The sequence below is a fragment of the Dromaius novaehollandiae genome, chromosome 1 (assembly GCF_036370855.1).
Source record: "Dromaius novaehollandiae isolate bDroNov1 chromosome 1, bDroNov1.hap1, whole genome shotgun sequence".
Lineage (NCBI taxonomy): Eukaryota > Metazoa > Chordata > Aves > Casuariiformes > Dromaiidae > Dromaius > Dromaius novaehollandiae.
The window spans coordinates 161,688,669-161,710,353 of NC_088098.1; the positions used below are offsets into that span (position 1 = coordinate 161,688,669).

At 38.9% G+C, this 21,685-nt stretch overlaps 2 protein-coding genes across 8 annotated transcripts in view; one reads left to right on the forward strand and one right to left on the reverse strand.

Moving 5' to 3' along the window:
* UBAC2 (UBA domain containing 2) overlaps positions 1-15,843 on the reverse strand; it is a 139,689-nt gene extending 123,846 nt beyond the window's left edge. For 2 of the 5 annotated variants that reach the window (XM_064504491.1, XM_064504505.1), the window contains exons 1-2: positions 15,723-15,843; positions 3,672-3,822 (exon numbers count right to left, since the gene is read on the reverse strand). The gene's annotated coding sequence lies outside the window, so the exon portion shown is untranslated. Of the gene's footprint in view, positions 1-3,671; positions 3,823-11,240; positions 11,345-15,722 lie in introns of all 5 variants that reach the window. The other 3 variants (XM_064504507.1, XM_064504497.1, XM_064504506.1) reach the window with 3 other exon arrangements.
* Positions 15,844-15,985: 142 nt separating this feature from the next.
* Positions 15,986-21,685, forward strand: part of DOCK9 (dedicator of cytokinesis 9) — a 143,681-nt gene continuing 137,981 nt past the window's right edge. For all 3 annotated transcript variants that reach the window (XM_064504455.1, XM_064504461.1, XM_064504469.1), the window contains exon 1: positions 15,986-16,465. In XM_064504455.1, coding sequence (XP_064360525.1) covers positions 16,352-16,465 — 114 coding nt within the window. In that variant the 5' untranslated portion in view covers positions 15,986-16,351. The remainder of the gene's footprint in view (positions 16,466-21,685) is intronic.

Below are 21,685 nucleotides of genomic sequence, written 5' to 3' on the forward strand. Positions count from 1 at the left end.
AAAGCAGCCAGGTCATAGCTTTATCTCAGGCAAGGACTTGAAGCATTTAATACTTTTGATAGTGTTTCATGAAACCAGGCAGAAGAGATCAATTATGAAACAGTATTACAATATGTGAAAATGTAAAAGTAAATTGAAGCATATAAGAAAATTTGTTTTTATTGGAGGGGTTGATAAAGAGGGTGAAATTCTGGTGGTTAACTCATCTAGGGCTGAAGAGCAGTCTTGCAGTTTTGAATGGTTGACTTGCATGAGGCCAGACTATAATTTGGACTGAGAGTACGGGAGCTGGAAGACTTGGGTTAAATGTTAACAAAACAATTAGAATTTATGAAACAAAGGAAGTTACCTAGTCCAGCTGGAACTTAAAAGAGGAAGGACAATAGTCTTACACAGAAGGCAACACAAAATTTTCAGAATTCTCCTATAGGAAAGACCAGAAGCAGAAAGACAGCCAGGGATCAAATTTCAAATCCTTTGAAAAATAAAAGCTTAAGGAACTATACACATTGCAATGAACAACATGAGCCAACACAATGACTGGCATCTGAATGGTGGTGTAAGATCTGTAAAGCATTACATCACTCTGCAAGAGTTTGCCAGCAGTAGCAGGTTGTGCACAGCAGGCTCAAAGAGAATGGCCGCAGCACTACTAGCTCAGAGGAATTCTTTGTAAAAGAATGCAACAGCAGAATGAATGAATGAGTGAAAGAATGAAAGAAAGAATGAAGCATTGTTCTGAAAACAAACAAAATATTTGCTCTCAGGTGTACAAGCCGATGTGATGCCAAAGGCAGCGACACTGGTACTCAGGAAAATCTACAACAGAGGAAGGCGGGCAAGTGAAAATCTGTTCTCATTCTGGCTAGCTAATTGTCAGTAAAGGCGGTCAACTACATAAAGGAAAGCAATATGGCATAGAATGAGGTAGGACTATGGGACCATAGTGGAAGACCTGCAACCCCTACCACAACAGGGACTGTAAGCATTGTAGTGCTTTAGGCAGGAGTCTAACGGCATGTCTTTTTATTTTAGCCTTTTTTGCTGTTCACTGTGTATCTCCAGGCGAACCGACAGTCTGGCTAGTTAAAACGAAATGTTCTGAGTCACTTTAGTAAGACTCTGGTCACAGATTCCTAGAGCATTCACCAGTACCAACTGCAGATGACCTTGTCAGGTTAACAAAGCTGTGAAGCTAGGGGTGGGTGAGAGGACTGGCATTTAGAGAGTGAATCCAAAATGGTACAGGATTCCCTCTAGAGAGGCAGAAGTGCAGAAAAATCTGCCATGAGAAGGATGCCTTTGTAAAGAATTGTGAGGGTACAGAGACAGTGACAAGCCCAGGCACTCGGTTTGAGGCTAATCAGGGCTAAGATTGCCAGAGGTCTTGTAAAGTGTACAGTATTGTTCTGCACAAGACATAGCTTCTCCTGTATTTTCAGAGCAGCCGGCCACTTTGGGCGACTGGCAAGAACCAGCCACTGCTCTTAAATGGATAAACTGTATATAAGCTATACCTCCAATATTAGATTCACCCAACCGTATGTGTGTGCATTGTGTATCTGACCTGTGCAGGTACTGCAGTTAGATGTCCTATGGTCACACAGAATAGTGCTCCATCCCATGGCACTCAATTCGACCAGACTTGATCTCAGTGCATGCTATATAGACACTACATATATGCTGTGTGGGACAGCAGAGCGTTCACTACACTGCTTCAAGCCTCCAAAATCTTTATGCCACCTTTGAGTATAAAGTTCAGCTCACACTGCATTTGTGGTGGTGAAAAATTGCAAAAGTGAAAGTCAAGTCCTGTCCCTTGGAAAAACGTAGAATTATGTGGGGCTGTGAAAACATAACAAATGCCACTCAGCATTTCCTTTCCCTAGTTCTGGACTCTTCTTGGACCTGAACTATGATATTAGAAAAGTCAAGACCCTCTGAGCTCTTAGGTTCAATCAAGGCTGCCTTTCTGATAACCATTACATCAGCTTGGAAGACAGAGAAGACTTACGGTCTCATGACAGCTTCTGAGTATGCAATATTTCATAAAGACAGAAGCTATCACAGGTTTTTTGGACCTTATCCAATTTCCAGTTATCTTGAAGCTCCAAGTAAATCAATCCCTTCCTGGTTTACTTTGTTAAACTTTGCCTTACCTCAGAAAGGTAAGATTTCAAATGTATGCCATAAGGGTCTTCTCTTTAGACAGAAGAAAAATCATTCTAGACTATGCCAATATTATTCCCAGAAGGAAAGATGGGGAAACTTTAAGAGGTTATCCATGACAACTTGATGCCAACCTGAGGTTTTCTACGGATGAGCCTCAGCTTTCTACTACAGCTCACGTAGAGCTCTGTGTGCCTATCTGAGGAATCTGTCAACAGCCTACACACATGCAGAGCAGGTAGAAGGGCTTAAAACATTCACTTACAAGATACCACTCCTTAGCAAAGTCTTTCATGTCAGAAGCCAGTGCTTTGGGAACATCTTGCAGTCATAACTTAGTTGATCTGTTACTGAACTATCAGAAATTAGATAACTGTGTGTTAGCCACAAGGAACAGAACTAATTAATGGAGAAAAAAGTAATGGTAACATTTTGAAAAGTGACACCCACACAAAGTCAATAATCCACATTTCTTCCGAGGTGCCACAGATTCCTATAGCTATGGGATCCTTTACTGGAAAGGATACTAAAATATGGTATAATATGCTTCGTGTATTCATATTGTTCTGGGTGGGAGTGCAGCCTCAGTTAATATTGCTGGTGAATTCACATGTGCCCCAAGAATGGAATCTGTGCAGACAGACTTTCCAAGAACCACCGCAAGAAAAAAACAATTTTTTCCCTGACCACATCGGGATGTGGATGTGATCAGCCCTAGGTTCTGCCCCAGAGTTGCCCATAAACAAAAGTATGTCCTATGAAGCCCTGTCTAAACTCATGCTATTGCAAGTGTGATAGCAAATGCTGTAAAACAAGGCTATTTTCATTAGTCTGTGACATGCCCTTGGACTCTGTTGGATCAACTGCTGACAGAGTCAAGGACCTGACACTAGCCTGGAGGTGGGCTTCCTAGTTCTTTTTACTATTTAAGTCACCTAATAGTATCCGAGCTGCAAACCAAAGCAGATGTGATTATCTCAGCTGTCACTGAGATGGAAGTGGCATTGTAAATAGATAGGATCCAGACCACATAGCACTTTAAAGATCCATTTGCAACACTCTGAAATACAAACAGTGACAAATAGGAAACCACTGGTCTTTCAAGCATCAATGCAAAGCTTTCACAAGGACTGCCACCATTGTCAGCCATTTCGTTCATTCCTCTGAGTACCATCTTACACACAGTGTGCTGTAAAAACCCCTCTTTGAAGTTGCATGTTCAGCTTTAATGATAAACGAGAAAAGGAAAGAGTAGGTAGAAAATAAAGTAATTGAACTGCCAGGGTTGTGGCAACTCTGATATCAGCTGAATCAACGAGAAGTGAAGAGTGCATTATGGGCAAAGTAGACTTTCTAAAGGATGAATGTTACTGAGAAGGCCAAGGTTAAAAAATGAACATTAAAACCAGATTTAAAGATATAAGCAAAGAATCAGTCAGCCTAAAAGAAATCACATTCACACGACTAAGTACATACCTAATTGGACTTCTTATACAACTTACCTTATACTTAAGCAGTTTTCCAATACTGCCAGTAGTTCTTCTCATCACAGCAGATGTTCTTTGAAAGTCTGAATCAGCATCATCCGTTGTAGTTAAACCAATCTTCCTATAGAAAACAGTTCCTTTTACAAGATCACAGGGGTTTTGACATCTAAAACAATTAAACAAAACATACATTTTTTGCCTACTGCTGTGTATTTATAGGTGACTGATACTTAAACACATAATCTGTAGATAAGATACTGCTATAAAAGGGACTTTTCAGGGAGCAAGATGCTTTTTGGTATGAATAGGACTGGCAACACTTCAGTAGTAATCAAATTGCTAGATTTCTCTGAATATTGTATAATATTTGATCTATTAATATAGTAACTTATAGGAGCTGATTTTTACACACCTCTCCAAAACTGTAAGTTTAAGTCCTGGTAAATCTTTGATATATTTATTAGAACCAGTCAGAAACAGGGATAAATTATTCTATGACACTTACCTGGAAAGCTTATCTGCCAAAAGCTTCAGCTATATTAAATAAATGCCTAAGTTACCAGTTGAACAATTTAAATACGTGTAATATACTTCAGAGCCTAATGTTACTCAACTGCTGCAAAATCTGTTAACAATCCAGATAATTCTATTAATGCACCATAGGTAATTTACCTTTTTTTTTAATTAAATGAAACATGGATCTAAGAAATTCTAAACACAAAGACTACATGGAGAGGGTGTTTTGTTTTTATGTATTTCTAAGTGCAAAGTAGAAGAAGGGTTATTTCATTCTGCATCTCCAAATGAAAAGCAGAATCACTTTGAAGTGCCAAGAGAAATTACTACTCAAGAAAAGTTCAGATAAAATCCTCTGTTTGTTTCAAAAGGGGCATAGATTACATACACTGCGCTGACCTCACTGACACGGCTATATTGATTAGAAGAGCTATCCTGTGATAAGAGGATAGCTCAACCTCTGTGACCAAGTAATTCTTAATCTTTCTGCAACAGCTAAGGAAATTGCAAGAAGAAAGTCAGACTCTTTTGCACTGTGGAGACCCATCTGTTGAAAAATGAAAGAAAGAGTAAAAGACACCCTGATATTAAAGAGTTTTAAAATTAATTGTCATTTTATGGTGCAAACATAACCTATTAGGATCCTTGCCAAAGATCCAGCTTTATACTTCTGTCCTTTCTCAGTCTGCAGCTTGAGAGAGAACCTCATGCAGAACAACAGTGGGGAGGAAAATTAGGTATCTAGAAGCTAGATAGCTAGGTCTGTACTAGTTGCACCTTAACGGTGATGGAGGAAAGGGAAAAAGAGGCAAATCCACAGACCAACTCATCTCATTCTAGGGTACATAGCTAAAGCAGATGAGATTAACTGCCTGATGGAGATGCTTACTGCTGTCCCGTATCTATATGTGGAGCTTTAGGTGACCAGTTATATTTAGGTAGTGAGATGTACCCCAAACTCAGGATCCAAGTTATTTTTAAAACGGAACTGAGCCATCTGAGCATTCACCACTTTCAGTTACACACAAGGGCTCTGGTGGGATCCAAGGTTACTGAACATTTGTGGCTTTCCCAAGACTGCAGAGGGACACCTCCAGGACTCCGTGTAAACTGAAACAACCTAACACTCTTTCTAACATCACTTGTCAATTGCTATAGCCAAATAGTCCCAAACTTTGCTGCTGTCTTAATATCCTCGACAAGGTACTGTGAAGGGGGATGACGTAGGACCATTCTGCCAACCCTGTGCCACCTGAAAAACATTCTCATGATAATAAAAAACACTGTTCTAAAGGGCTTTGTTGTCCATTTATATGAAGACAGTTCATGTAGGCTGTGGTAGAAGCCAGTATCTGAAGTTCAGGTTTTGCAGTATCAGATCACTACAGCAGGCTTTTCCTTAACATTGTGCACCAATATACTGCCTTGGGCACCATTCTGTGTCTCTTCCATAGGATGCTCCAGACCTAATTGACTTTTCCACACTAGAGCTTCTACCGCTGTCGCCACACCTGAGGCTGAAATGAGGGTATAGTTTAAGAAAAGCTCAGTCTATGCACAGGCTACAGAGGATGGAGGTCTGGCTGGACATTACATGCTCTTATGGCAGCTTCTAAGGAGAGCAAGGCACATACGATACTGTTATAGGGCAGCACCAGGAGTGGTGCTCATGTTCATGCTCAGGGAGCTTACTGTTAAATTTCATTAGCTCCTCTGGCTGCTAGAACAAAATACTTTTTCAAGTGAAAAAGATACAGTCTCAGTTTTCTAGGGCAACCCCTTACTCTGCTTAATAAATCAGAGTTATTCATTCTTTCAGTCAAAACTGATAAGGGCTTGTGGACAGGGCTTGATTTTTAAAGGTGAAGGTGACAGAGGACAAGAATTAGTGCTTTTCACAGGCTTTAGCTATCTCAAACAAAATTATATTCTTTTGTTACTGTTTGATGAATTTGCTCTTTTTTAAGCTCATAGTCATAAGTACCATACCCATTTACCTTGGTTCACTGCAGCTCTATAAAATCAAGCGTGACAGACTAAGAAATGGACTAAATTCAGACTTCAGGTTCATTTTAGCAGCAAAGTAAAATGTCTAGCTTATAAAACTTGCCTTTCAGTATGTTGCATGTGTTTCCGTGTTAGGAGTTTCCAGGAAATTATCACATTACAATTACAAGAAGTTAAAGCTGCTGCAGCAGAATTGTTAACTGGAAGTCAGAATTTCCTTTACACTATTCCTCTCATGCTTAGTCCTAACTGGAGATCAGTTAATGAGGTGGCTTAAATACTTTGTTTCTTTTCTTTTTCTGTTACGTTATTTTGCTGTTTGTGTGATTTATTTCTGATACTAACCTCTATATATTCATTCTTTGGTTCGCTTCTTCTTTTAACTTATCCTGGATTATCTACTTAGATCAGCATTTTCCAACAACCTCCCAGATTATGAAACTCTCTCCTTTAAATTTATTAGGGATATGCCCAATTTTTAAAACAGGTTAAAGACATTTTTTGCATTCCTTTCAAGGCTAATTACATGGTCAGTAATCTGAAGAAGAATGTAAGCAGGAAAGAGTCTGTGATAAGAACAATATAAAAGCAGTGCTTGCTCTAAAGAACAAAACTGAAGCAGACTTCACAAACTAAAGGAAATGAAGAAAAGAAAGTAATCAGTGGATTCAGTCAGACATAAGACATGGGGATTTGTCATAAAACAATGTAGACAATGAGGAACTATGAATAACCAGAGCACAGTACAAAATCTGAAGAAAGAAAAAATGGAAATGTCATTTAATAAGGTTCAGCAAATAATGAATCTAGGAATGATACTGCAGCATGTATGGATCCCAAACATAGATCTGTACTTCACGAACTCAGATGACCCCTTTTATTAAAATTGACACCCAAGGAGATGACCTTGTGAGTAAAAACTAACACAACTGGAATGCTGGCTGAGCTAGCAAGAGAGACAGCAGACTGTTTGGTCACATCTGTCAGTTATTCAAACATCAGTAAGGACTTCATCTTCAGTAAGGACTGAAGACCTATTTTTCACTGTCTGAAGCATTATGGAGTTGTTTGCAAAAAAACCCTGCAAAGTGCATTTAAAGCAGGAGCATTTGTATTTAGTAGTATTTTTCTGTTATCACAGGATTGGGCAACTACACTGAGATACAGAAACAATGTGTGCCAGAAGAAATGGCACACAAAACTTTATTTACTTTTATACTTCTAGACTATATATATATGTAAAATATAAAAATAATGTATATGCTTAGGTAGTTGTTTGTATAATGTATATGAGGTTTACAGATAATTTATTAGAACTTTGTCACTGCGCAGCCACTGGAGTGTGCCAGTAAATCTGTCTCTTCAGCTTCTTTAGAATTTGGAATATGAGCCATGATAGCTTCCAAAGGATTTATCAGTTTAGAGGACAGCTGTGATTGTGTTTAGGAGTGAACCTACTAATGAAGTGGCTCCAGGATGAAAACTGTGTTTGGCAATTCCATCTTCTGGTCTTCTGGCACATTTTTCAGTGCAGGAGACAGAACCTTCCACGGATCAGCTCAAATTACTTCCCCCACTGTATGTCACTGCTTCACTTTCCACAGAATTGAAAGTTTATTTCTTTGTACTTTTCTTGTATAGCACAAATATATATTATGTGGATAGATGGATGGAATATATATTATTTTAAAAATTCCAACTGTTTCAGTGAACATACTTCTCTCCATGAGAAAAAACACACTAGTCACATTGTTTAATGAGCTGCGAGAAGGCTCTTAGATGCTATGGTTGCTACAAATAGTACAACACGCGTTAGGATAGCTGTAGCTTACAATCATGCAATAACCTGACCATTTTGTTGGCAGTTTATTTTCTTCACAGATGCAATTAAATTAGCAACTTCTTCTCTTTCTTCTTCTCTTGTATGATTTTTGGAAACAACATAAATGCACACTAAACAGCACATCAGGAAAACATAGGAAATCGTATCTAAAACTACCTTTTTCCTTTGAACATTCTCCATGAAAAGATGACTGACAAACCCTCATGAAGTTACATTCATCATGTTTCACAGGAAAAATAACAGACAACAGGCATCTTGAACTTTTCTGTATTGATTCATGTGCAGAAATTCTCCTCCAAGATTGTTGTGCTTAACAGCTAAGCAAATGCAATCTACCCCTCCAAGAAATTGGAGTTTTCTCTAGGTAGCATTGGTCCATACCAATTTCTTCAATATTCAACAGTGAAATCTCTCAGAACAAAACTTCCTTTACAGGCATTCTGGGGCTGTATCCCACTGTGGGTATCAACTCAAATAAGCTGCACTGGGAAAAAACTATCCTGTAACTGATCATGGCAAATGCAACAAATTTGAAAAGTTTCAAGTAACCATTTGAATTATTATTATGATCAGGAGATATTGCTTTTACATAGTATTGTACCAGGCTATAATCACAAAAAACTTTATAAAAGTCATACAGTCCAGTATTGATTATGTTCATCTTTATTTCTTGGAAAATGTTTGACTTTTTCTTTTTATTATGTGTTAGTCATAATGATTTTAGCATTCTGTTTTATGATTTGATTTACACTGTATCCGCAAATTCACTCTTGCAGCTGTTCCTCATGTGATTATTTCTAGTAGTTTCATTGTGGCTGTCCATGTGAATAAGGCTTATTGTTGTTGTATACCATTAAAGTCTACAAATATGCAAAAATTATAAAGGGACAGGAAACTTAAATTCTTCAAATCATTTCTTTTGTTTCAGGACATGTTTTTTTTTTTTTTAAGATTGCCCTGCAGCTATGTAAAAATAGCTCTAAAAAGTTAAAAAACTGCTGCAACTGATTTACATTAAGTCGAACAAAAGATAGCAAGTAGTTTAAATATCTGCCAAACCTTAAGCCCATAGGAATTAGCAATTATGCAGGTAATAAAAATAAATATTGCATAGATTATTTTATTACTGGGTTTTATTTATGACAGTATAACTAGTATAATTAAGGGACAGCCAGATGAACTGGCAAGGAAGAAAGCACAATAACCATTAACAAGTCTATTATTTTGGAGTATATATTTATACTAGAGTAACAAGCCCCTAAATACACTGCTGTAAAGGATACTGGACAAGCACATAGTATACAAAAATTCTGCTCTCCTTTTCTTGTGAGCAACATATGATGAAAATTGCTCCCTTTTGCCAGCAAAGATCTCTGTTGCATGAGTTATTCTGCCATGGAAATAAGTTCTATGAGCTTTTGGACTCACATCACTGTGAACCCTGCTTGATCACTTCAGCTGAATAGAACTCACATCATATCGTTTCTCAGCTCATGTTTTGGAATTTTATATATAAGCAGACCTTGAAACAAGGAACATTTATCCAAATTCTTAGTGCATCAAGAATTTACCTACCCGGAATGAAAAAAGTGAAAGCTACGCCAAATTAAGTGAATAAACAGCCAAGGCAATAATGCAGTATTTGTTGTTGTAAAGAGTACTTTGAATTATTTTTATGTGTTAGGGGAATATCAGCCATGTTCTCCATGCTGTTCTTAGGTTAAGGTGGCTGGGGGGAGTCACAAACATTAACACTGAAAGAAGTATATAACTGGTTTGTGAAATAAGGGACGTAGTCTCCAAATAACAAATACTGTATCAGGAACATTGAAGAATTAAATTACCAGAATCATTCTGCAGTTTTAATGGAAACTTCCTGGACAACATGAAGAAAAAATTCTACCTATGATAGGAAATCTAGGAATCAGCATGCAGTCTGGCTTAGTTGGAAATCTCTGTCACTACTGGGCAGAAAAATCCTCTTCTGAAGGCTACAATGACCCGTATGCTGATATAACAGGCATATCCATCCCATGGTATGCACTTAAGCTGCCACTGGTGGTCATGACATGACATGAGGCCTCGCTTAAAAGTGCACAGCAACACTAGACAGCAGTTTAATGAATGCTGTGATAAGAAGAATATATTAATTATAACATTAAACTCTAAATTGTATAAAAATCTCAGTTAGTTACATTGTTACAGAACCTTATGTATCCATTTTTAATTGTTACATGTAGTTTCCATTATCTCAGTTTAACCCAAACTGTCTAAACTGGGTTTAGACAAAACTAAATAATGTGAAACAAATTCAGAGTAGCTACTCAAAGTTTTGCTGCAAATTCGTATCAGGTTTAAAGTCAAACATTTGTTGTACACCATTCAAAATAGAACAAAATTAAGTGACATTCTGCTCACTTTATATTACCAACTCTATAAAAGTTGTTACTAATATTCATGGGTAAGTTCTTATAAGTAACGTTGAAGAAGGAATATTATCCCTGAAGCTTGAATTAAACTGATTACTGAAAGAAGTGTCATAATTGTCTTATGAGTCAGTGGAAAAAACAGGAAGTGAATTATTCTGTATCCTACTGAACTTGTACAGTAATTTATTTACATAGAACTATAATAATCCTCGTTGGAATTTGGCCAGGGTAGGAGAGTTGACACTTTTTTTTTTTTTTTTTTTTTTTTTAAAGCAGAGGTAGTGTTAACTCTCCTGTCCTGGCCAGGAGCAGAAGCTATATTTATGCAGTGCATCAGTGTAGAATAAGGATGATTAGTTGGTTATATTAATCATAGAATACTTCCACTGAACATTAGAAATGACATTTGAAAAAATGACCTTTCAGAATTGCATCTGAAAGGATAGTAAGATTACAGTACATTTACATGATCCTTAAATTTCTATCGGCAGGTTTACAACAATTAAGCTTAAAAAACAGAGTTCCATTGCAACTGATTACATCATTCTGTGAAGCAGGTACACATGTAATTTTATGAAGAACAGGTACGTGTTGCCAGTACTTTACATAGAAACTTCCACTAAATCTTATTGTCCTTTACCACATGATACACAAGGTTTTCCAGGTAGGGGTTAACAGATTTTTTTTGTTGTATTTCCATTTATGAGCAACTGAGACACGAATATACATACATGCTCTTTCTTACAAGCAGAATGGAAGGAAACAACATCAAAGAAATTTAGGATGTACCTGCTCAGTGGAAATACATATTTCCTCTATCTTGCTCTAAATACCCAGTTTACGGTATTTGAAATTAGGATGAATAAAAGATTTCATAGATCTCAGGACACCCTCTGATAAAAAAAAAAAAAAAAGGCTATCATTATCTTAAGAATGAGTATGTTGAGTTTCAAAGGTTATATCAGTATTGTATCACCAAAGTAATTCACAAATGTACACATTTTTATGTTTCTGTATTGGCACACTGATATATTCCACTGGGGAAAATGATTAAACTAAAAATTGCTATTCAGAAATATCTGTATGAGCTGCTTGTATAATATTTAGGAGTGACAGATTCGCAGTATTTGGGAAAAAAAAGCAGTCTCAGCCAGAGGCAGGAAAATGACTCCATTATTTCTTTCAGCCACTGAGAGAATTTAAAAAAATGGGCTCAGATAAACCTACTCCAGCCCATCACTGAATGTGTTAGTATGTTTGAATATGCTAAGAAATCCATCCATCAGCACTCATTTCACTTTAACTAAGTATACAGAACTAGTAGATCACTTTAAAATGAAATGTTGATAAAGTGCCATCAAAATGTAGCTTTTTGTTTCTGCCTTTCAGAGCATCAAAAAGCAGTATGTGTCTTATCTAGATTTTAAGATCCAGTTCTAAGTTGTTTATTGTTTTTAAAACCTCCAGACTGCTGGTGGATCTAACATTTGGTGAGTACTCCCTTACTTCCTCTATTCTTTTAACACTTAGTCCAACCACATCATCTGTTACGATTTGGTGACCATTAGCTTGTCAGCTCCTTTCCTAATTGAATGGATTTGAAGACCAGAATATTATATTATGATCATCTAGCTTTACCTCAATAATATAAACCAGAGAATTTTATAAAGTGAACTCTGCTTTGAGCCCATAATTTGAGGGATGTCTTAAAGCCCAGTGTCTAGATTCAATCTTAAATCAGAATTCAGTTGATAGAGCCTACCGAGCTCTTCGGGAAATTATACCAAACTCTTCTTGTGGCTAAAAGAAGAGGATCTTATGCTTTTTCTAAATTAGTATAATTTCACCTGCCAGTTACAAGTTCTCCCTGTGCTTACATCTGATAGATTAAAAAGCCTTTTAATATTTGAAGTCTTCCTCCCTTGCAAATCCTAGTACATTATAATCCAGCTTTTGTGTAAGCTAAACAGATGCTTCTTCAGTTTCTCATTGCAAGGCAGATTCTCCTGGCTTTTCCAATTTGTCAATTATCTGTTTAAAATTTAATACAACTATTTCAATAATAGTTTGATGAATGCCATATACAGTAACAGCAGCTATGTTATTACAACTTCTTAATATTCCTCTGCTTCTAAATTCAAAATTTGGACCATAACCATGAATATTTTAGCGCTCTTCATAACCACACTACAATGCTTTTATAATGTGATTTACATTCTTTTTTCTTAGATGTGTTTGCACTCATCTTCATTAAAACAAATGCTTCAGTAAGTTCCATTTCCCCTAAAATCCAGGCTCCACTTCAGAATTAATGTCTCCCTATGAAAATGTACTATTGCATCAATTTCTTTACATTTACAAATTTATTACATGTATTAGTAATGATTTAATGTTTTCTTTACATAAGTTAGTGAAGATACTGAACAGGACTGGAGTAAAACCAGACCCTTATTATACTTTGCTGAACACGTCTCTCTATTCAATGATGATTTCCAAGGTATAATTACTTCTGAGATTTTAATTAATTTTTTATTCATGTAAATATATGTTATTGGCTTTATATATTCCTATTTTAACTAGAATGTTGTATAGCATAATATCTTCATAGAAGCTTAAAAATCTATATGGTTACCTTTGGACAAGTGAAATACTAATCAAATTAAACAACAGGCATAACTTCCATCAAATCCTGCTGACTGATATTGCGTAGTCAACTGTTCTTTAATTCTTACATGTGATTCCTATGTCTGACTTTCGATGATTTTGCCAGAGATTCTTGTCAAGTTACTCTAGCTATAATAACCTCCTCTTTTAACCTTTTCCAAATACGGGCACAAAATTAGTTTCTCTCTTCCACTTCCGGAATTATCAAAGGTAGGTTGATTATGAGTATGAATGATTCAGAATCCCTAAGTGAATTCTTGTAAAATTCTGGGACATCACTTAGTTGGTCCTGAAAGTTTGAAAGTTTTTACCTTTATCTTTTGTTATTTAGCATCCTCCATGGGTAGTGACTGAATAAAGCATATGCAATTAGATCCATAAATTATAACTGCATCATCCAGCTTTCTAATAAATAACAAACATGCTTATTGTATGTCATTATTGTTACTGAAAGTTGTAATATTTCAAAGTAGTAGGGAAATTATGCCAGTGTTAGGATATTTTCTTTGTTGATCCTGACTTTTTTTTTTTTAAATTCAGTCTCATTTTTCTTTAGGCAGTGAGCCAAAATTTTTCATTCATATACTTTACTACTATTATTCATTTTCATTGTTTCCCAACTGCTAACTTACAATTTCTGCTTTTCAGCTTCCATGTTTTTCCCCTTTGTTTTATACACATTTTAACTGTTGCATTCATTTTCTGTCTTAAATTGAATGTATTATTGCTGGAAAAAAAAGCTTTGATGGTTGTGGAAATGTCATCTTTTGGGTACCTTGTATAATGTTCCTAAATAAGCTACCATTTACTTATTTGATGTATTTTTTTTTCTATATATCTCTACCTATAAAGGTATCCTTCAGGATTTTTTTTCAGGTTTGGAACACTGTCCCTTTTCCAGCAAAGCTGCATTATATATACATACATATATATAGGAAATGTTTATATATGACAAATTTGGTTAGGTTTTGCCATTTTACATTTAAGCAGCTATTAATTCAGTAGACTACTCAAGTTTTTTGTCAGAATTGGGACTAACATTAAAGCGTTTTGACAACAACATATGATTTTATTTTAGAAAATGGTCATCTATTATTTATATAAAATGTAAGGCATGTTTACTTATGAGAGATTGAGATCTGAACATATGACACACTGGGCAACAGATTGAGGAGGGGAAAAAAAGCTGATCCTAGAATAGCTTGTTCTGGGTACTCCAGATAAAAAGTTCACATAGCTGCTCATCCATTGCTGTATTCAGACAATGCATGTGTCCCACCAATTCTCAGTTTTCTCATTTATCAGCTGGAACACTGACTCATAAACATGCCAGGTCTTTGCTTTGTGAATCAAGAACTCTATAGCAATTAAGAGGGTGTCTCTAATGCGTCTCACTAGTCTTCCTTTCTGCCCACTCCGTCTTTCCTGAAGAGAGTGTGAACAGTAATACAAACACTCAAGTTGTGACAGACACCTCACTAAAATCTAATCATAGCTCACACATTTGAATAAACAAGTCTTGCAGACAGGCCTGCAAAGAATGCGAAGACACTGATTGATGTGGCAAGATCCTTGACCTTCATAATTCCTTTACTGCAAGTTATACATTTGTGTATTTGGACTTTTTATTCCCCAGTTCTCTGGAAGAATTTCCTCGACTGTTTGGAATCTTATTAATTACAGATGCATTTGTGAAGCATCCAAAAAAAGTAGGCCTCTTCTGTGGTAGGTATTTCTTGAGAACATAGCCTCAGATACAATAAGCTCATGAAATGGTTTTAAAATATTACCTGAAATCACATTTTCCCTTTGTCTGTGGCATTGAATTGCTCCCTCCATTAGTGATGAGACATACACAGTTCAACAAAAGTGTTCGCATAAAAGTCTGTAATAGTTTATATAAAAGACTATATTGCTATATAGTAGTTTACATACAAGATCTCTAAGAAAAAAAAATAAAGGTGTGCAAACTCTAATGGACACAAATGCTCCAAACGTTTATATGCACACATACCTCACCTATGGCCGTGTAACCACTGAGTTTAGCAGTGCCACTGATCCGTTTCTCAGATGGAATTCTCATTAATTAAAAATATCTATAAAAACTATGTACAACTGAGTGCATGTTTGCAACTTTACTTATGAATGGAAACTGTCTATTTGCAATAAGCAACCTGTATACAAGAGGTAAAGCAAAACCTTAAAAAAGAAGCCTAGTCAGACTGCAGGTGCAGAACTATTAATTTGGAGAGCAAACGAGACTTCTCAAAATCGTGAATTTCAAGTGTTGTGGTTTAAACACCGATTTCACCCCTTTTAAAATTTCTTGCCACATCACACGCTTAAATAAAAGCGCATAGGCATATATATAAAAATATATAAATATTAATAGAATTCGCCGCTGTTCACTCACAGACGGAGGCGAGGCACAGCCCCCGCGCCCGCACACCACCCCGCCGCCGCCGCCGCTGAGCGTAACGGGCGGCGACTGACCCGGCTCGCCCTTGGTGCACGGCGGCGGCGGCACCCGCCGCTCCCGGGGCCTCAGGGACTTCCTCCGCGCAGCACCGCACTCTCAGGCTTAGCGCCCAACAGATCTGCGCTTACCGCCTCGTCTGGGGGCCCGCGGGACAAACACAGCCGCGGAGAGGGCCGGCCTCGCCCCTAGCCGCCTTCACAGCCCCCCCACGGAGGGCGGGCACTGCCCGGCAGGGGCGGGAACTTCCGGCCTTGGGACGCCCCGCCCCTCGCCTCAGCCCCCGCTCCCGCTAAGCCAATGAGGTTGGGGAGACGCTGCCGGGCAGGTAACCAAGGGCCCAATCAGAAACCCCACCCGGGGAAACAGGTGGGGGCGGAGCCTCGCCGTGCCCGGCGCGCGCACCGCCCCTTTCGCCCTGCTCGCGGCTGCACCAATCGGGCGCGGCGGCACCGCCGGTCTCCTTCCTTGCTCCCCCCACCTCCGCCCGGCGGGTGTGTTTGGAGGTGGGAGCGCGGCGCGCGCTGGGAGCACGGGCTGACTCCGGCGAGGGAGGGGCTACCTGACAGGAGCGGCGCGAGCCGGGAGCGGCGCCGGCTGCGACACCAACGGGCAGCGCGCGCGCCCTGCCCTGCCCCCTCCCCCCGCGCCAATCGCCCCAACCGCCGCCCGGGGCATGAAGGTCCGCCCGGCAGCCGGGCCGTGAGGGCAGCGGGCAGCCCGGGCCGGGCTTGTGGCCGGCGGAGCGCGGAAGGCGGCCATGGCCCTGGCGGCGCCGGAGACTCGGAAGTTCACGCGGGCGCTGAGCAAGCCCGGCACGGCGGCCGAGCTGCGGCAGAGCGTCTCCGAGGTGGTGCGCGGCTCTGTCCTCATGGTGAGTCCGCCCGGGCCCCTCCCCGCTGCGCTGGGCCGCTTCCCGGCGGCGGCGCCGCGGCTCGTGGCCTGCGGGGCAGGGGGAAGCAGCGTCCCGCCGCGGCGGCCGGGGCGACGTCGGCGCCGCGGGAGGGGACGGGCCCTTTGATCCTTTCCGGGCTGTCACGGCGGGGAGAGGGCGGCGGGGCCGGAGCGGCGCTTCGCCTCCCCGTGCGGCTGCTGCGGGCTCGGTGCGAGCGGCGGCTCGGTGCCGCGGCAACCGGCGGCACGCCGCGGGCGGCGGTGCGAGCGGCGGCGGCTGCACCCGGGGCGCCGCCATGGGATGTGGCGCCTGCCGGGCACGGCTGGGCGCTCCCGGCGGCGCAGCGCCCTGGCGTGCGCTGCCGCTCTGCTGCTGCGTGCTGCAAACTTCTCTCCGGTCACCGCGAGTTTCCTAGGCGTGAGGCGTTGCGGGGAAGTTAGAACAAGCGGAGCTCTTCGGGAAGCTGCGGCTCCCCTGAAACCTCCCTCGCTGCAACCTGCCTCGGTGGCAAGGTGTCTGGTCTCTTAGCGTGTGTGTTTTTAATGGCTTTTGTCTCGCGGAAAGGGGGATTATGCCTGAGATGCACGGAGAGGCCTGTGTGCCTCCTTTTCTGCTCCACATGTAAAACGAATACAGTTGATACTTTGCCTTTACTGAAGTGCCTTAGCGTGTGTGTGAAAATAATGGTATAAAAAGTACATTTTTCATGTTATTACTGTCTGTTCACTTTACAATTAAAATATGTGTTTTGTTGTACTGAGTGTATCATGCAGAATGATAGATGAGTACTCGCAAGTCTGGCAGGAATGCTTTTACATATTTTGCTTGTCCACACTGTCAGCTCTGTGCCTGTGCCTGGTAGCATGTGGTATGTGTTCTTCCGAGTTCACAGTTTTGTCCATTACTTAGATTAAACTGCTGAAAGTGGATTTGTGGTGAGATGCACCTATAAACTAGGGCAGAGGGACTTAGGGAGAAGTATGTTCTTTTTGCCTGGCTGTACACAGGTGGTGACATCTTTAACAGCCTTAGCAAGATTTTTTAGGTCGTCTTTTTTGGGGCTCTTATTCATAGTGGGTATTTGTTTTCCACATGGTTTTGTTATCTCCGGGGGAATGCTTTACTAAGCAATTGCCCTGTGTAAGTAGGGAGTTTTCAGTGATGGGGATTCCTAACACTGGAAGCTGATCTGTTGTTGGTTTTTCACTCTTGCTGGCACAAAATGTGGTCTTCTCTAACTTCTGTATACTGCTCATCAGAACATGGAGTTTGTCTTGTCATAATCATGTGTTGTGAGAGTAGTGAACACCATAGCTGTAATTTAAAGAAAAATAACCTTTCTTTATTTAAATGATGGCTCTATCATTAAATTATTCTTCATTTAAATGTGGTTCAAAGAGTATGTAATAGAAGACTTAACACAAATGGCTCAGGGTCCACCTGAAAAAGGACAGCTTTCTGCCAGATATTAGTACATATACATGTAACGTACATCTACTATATATTACCTTCTCCAGGGATCAGGTCTCTCCAGGGAAGAGTAGAAGAAGAGTATATATATATATTCAACTGGTTTTTGTACTGAGGGAGCATGAAATGGATTTAAGTATTTTCACGCCACAAGTAAATGTTTCTTTTGAAATAATCATCAATGCTCCACCCCCCCCAACAGTGTTTTTCTTAATTTGCTTATAACAGGTTTCATTGAGATGAGGGGGAAAATATTTATCTGATCTTTAATTCATTCCAGTTGATAAAATGCATGAGAGTGCGGTACTCACTAATGTTCAGATATTTTGCAACAACAGCACGTTCCGCAGAATTTTTAGGAGGTGAAAGAAGTGATTGTAGAAAGTGAGAAAATGGAGTACTGGCTCAATCTTATTCTGGATATGGTCTTCCATCACTATTTTAGACATCAAAAATAGTGACTTACTATTCACAGCAGGTTTGCAATCTTTTCCGTTAGCTTGATGTATAGAACAAATTTCCCATTTCTCTGCCATGCAGTTTTGTGCTGAAGTTCACCTTCCTCTTTCAACCGTATTTTGCCTGTGCTGTTATGTCCTTCGTGCAATCCCAAATACTCTTCATGGCATCACTAAACTCCTCTGTTCCTCTTCCCACACTCTTTAATTCATGTAATAAAAGGCTAGTGATCTCAGGTGTTCCTTTATTTATAAGCTGGGTATCTTCCTCCTTTGAATCTGCTGTAACTCTTCTTGTCGAGCATTGTGACATTTGGAATGAAATTGTATTTTTTCTCTTTTCAAAAAGAAGGAATTTAGGCGGGGATAATATTTTTCTCTGCTACAACAGAATCTTTTAAAAAATTTACATCTATGACCTGCTTCTGAGCTGCTGAGGTTTCTAAGCTTTACTGTCTGCAAAATTTCTTAGGCTGGTATGAACACAGCATTCTTATGAGTATTGTAATAGTTGTAGAATAGGCTAGTAAGATATCTTTCTTTAAAGAAAAGAAAACACACTTTTTTTTCCCTAAACTGCCTCTAAAAGCTCTTTGATAAAGCACCCTTCAGGACTTTTTTTAACTCAGTTGTCAACAAAATGTCTTGCTTAAAACATTGCTCAGCATTGGTAACTAATGTGATGTTACTGTCATCACTTGCTTGTGAACAATTACTGAAGCTTTCCAGTACTGGAAAAAATACTGAAACTGTTGTCCATTGTCTAGTCTTGCAGTGCAGACTCTGGAGATAGGAAACAATGAGCTCAAGCTAGCAGTTGTTGGTAGATGATCTGTTCAGATATGTACAACCAAGTATTGCTTCAGAGTGTACATCTCTGCATCAGAGTCTGTTAAAAAGGTGATCTTCCCTGATATACTTAAGACAAATGCATTTCACATCTTTCAGTGAGGTTTATTTGATAGCATTTCATAAAATATGCTTGTCTTTTCTGGTTTGTAAATGTTTCTAGGATCATATTCATCAAAAAGGATTGAAAATAGCATGTCATTAGGATAGCGCAATGTATCTTAAATTTTCAGATTGCTCTGCAGTGGAACAAAAGTCAGATTTTCAGCCGACTGACAGAATAAATAGCTTTGCTGAGTAGTAAACAGAAAAACAAAAAACAAAAGCCACTAAGCAGATGTTATTAGTCAAGCTAGTTAGTCAAGCTAGTTTAATTCCATTAAGCAAGCTATCCTGTCAACATTTAACATCTCATATGTTCTTTCTGTTTGATTTTAGCTTGCTGAACCAATGAGTACAGTTTGTTCAGCTGAGCTGAAAATGTATTGTTTGGCAATGAGCTTCTCAAACCAGTATACAGCATGTAATGCATATCTTGATTATTTGGGTTCAGTTTTTGCTATTTTATGCATGACAATAGCATCTTTGCTGGGAAGAGTCTTCCTATGCATTGCTGATACTGTTTTGATCTGAGCCTAGCCATATGACTTAATGTGGTGACTATGGCCACCCGAAGAAGCTGATGAGTCTGTCTCTTAAACCAGTGCTCTTATCAAGAGCAAATTCCAATGCAGTTTTAGTATGCATGCCCACTTGGAAGTGGTGTAGTCTCTTGAAGTGGTGATGAATTATCTAAAACATGTTCTTTACAGATCAGTAGGACTTCAGGAAGGATATTTGGTGCCTCATTAAATACTATATCAATGATAAATTATCTCAGTGACAAAATAATGTATTCTACTCTACATAAAATTAAGATTACACTTCAGGATAGGTAAATAAGCAATTAAGAGAATGTTTGGCATAGCAGTTTTGCTTTGCTTTTGCCTAGCTGTCAATAAATGCCTTTAGCACACGTACATATAATGAAAGGGTTTAGATATACGAAATAAGTTGGAGAAAGTTGTTTCTCCTCTATTAAAATGAACAATGCACATAAGAGGCCTGAAACTGGGGATACGTGAAAACACTGTGAAATCTGAATGATTCCCTGAATATCCTGACTGGTTCTCCTTTTATGATTTGAACATATAAAGCAGGTTTGAGTATTTGAAGGATGAAACTATCATATCTAATACAGTCTTAGGCATTACATGTAACTGAATCTACCTGATAGAAGTCTTAAGTTAAGAAACTCTTGCAAAAATTTAGCTCTCCAGATACTGAGGAAAGATGGTATATTGTAAAGACAACACTTGGATCTCCTAACAAATTCTTGATCTTGAACTCCTTTCTTTTTCTTTTTCTTTTTCTTTTTCTTTTTCTTTTTCTTTTTCTTTTTCTTTTTCTTTTTCTTTTTCTTTTTCTTTTTCTTTTTCTTTTTCTTTTTCTTTTTCTTTTTCTTTTTCTTTTTCTTTTTCTTTTTCTTTTTCTTTTTCTTTTTCTTTTTCTTTTTCTTTTTCTTTTTCTTTTTCTTTTTCTTTTTCTTTTTCTTTTTCTTTTTCTTTTTCTTTTTCTTTTTCTTTTTCTTTTTCTTTTTCTTTTTCCTCCTTTCTCTTTTTTTTAAGAAGACCTGGGTCTGGATTAGAAGAGAATGTCAACTTTGCCTTTCTGGTCCTGATCTTTGCTTTCTGTGAATGTCAACCCATAAGAAAAGTATGGTGTACCCCATGTCATATGGTAATGCTTTTAGCATCTTGTTTTTCCAAGAACATAGTTACTGGAAGGATTATGTAGGACTCATTCTGATTTGGGATTTCTTTTTCTCATTCATTCATTCTGATTTCAGATATGCTGTGGATACATGCCTCGTGTGCATTCCTGCAAAGCAGCTTCTGTGGGCTGCTGAATGGAGTACACCACTAGATGAAGAGAATAATTATGTTTTAAATAGAGGACTAAATGCTTTAAAATAGTTGTTTATAGTACAGCAAACATCAGATGTAGGCTGATGCTGGATTGGGCCTTCAGTCTGCTCTCGGTAGAAGCTCTCATGCAGCACAGAGTACCACAGCATAACTTCTTTTTCATCTCTTCCTCCTACTCATGGCTTTTAAAACTAAAGCAGGATCACATGCAATATTTGAATCTTGATAGAAGTAGAACTCATTGCACCTGAGTTTAAACTTGTGAATTTCACAACTCTATGATTCTTTTTCCCATTTAGAAGATCTTACGCAACAGACTTAATACAGTATATCCAGTATAGTCATCTGTTTCTGGACACTGAATTATGCTCCTATGCAAATGTGTTGAAAGGGTCTGTACTTACTAATTTTGAAAACTAGACCTTTAATATGGACCAGTTTCTCTGTTGGATGGA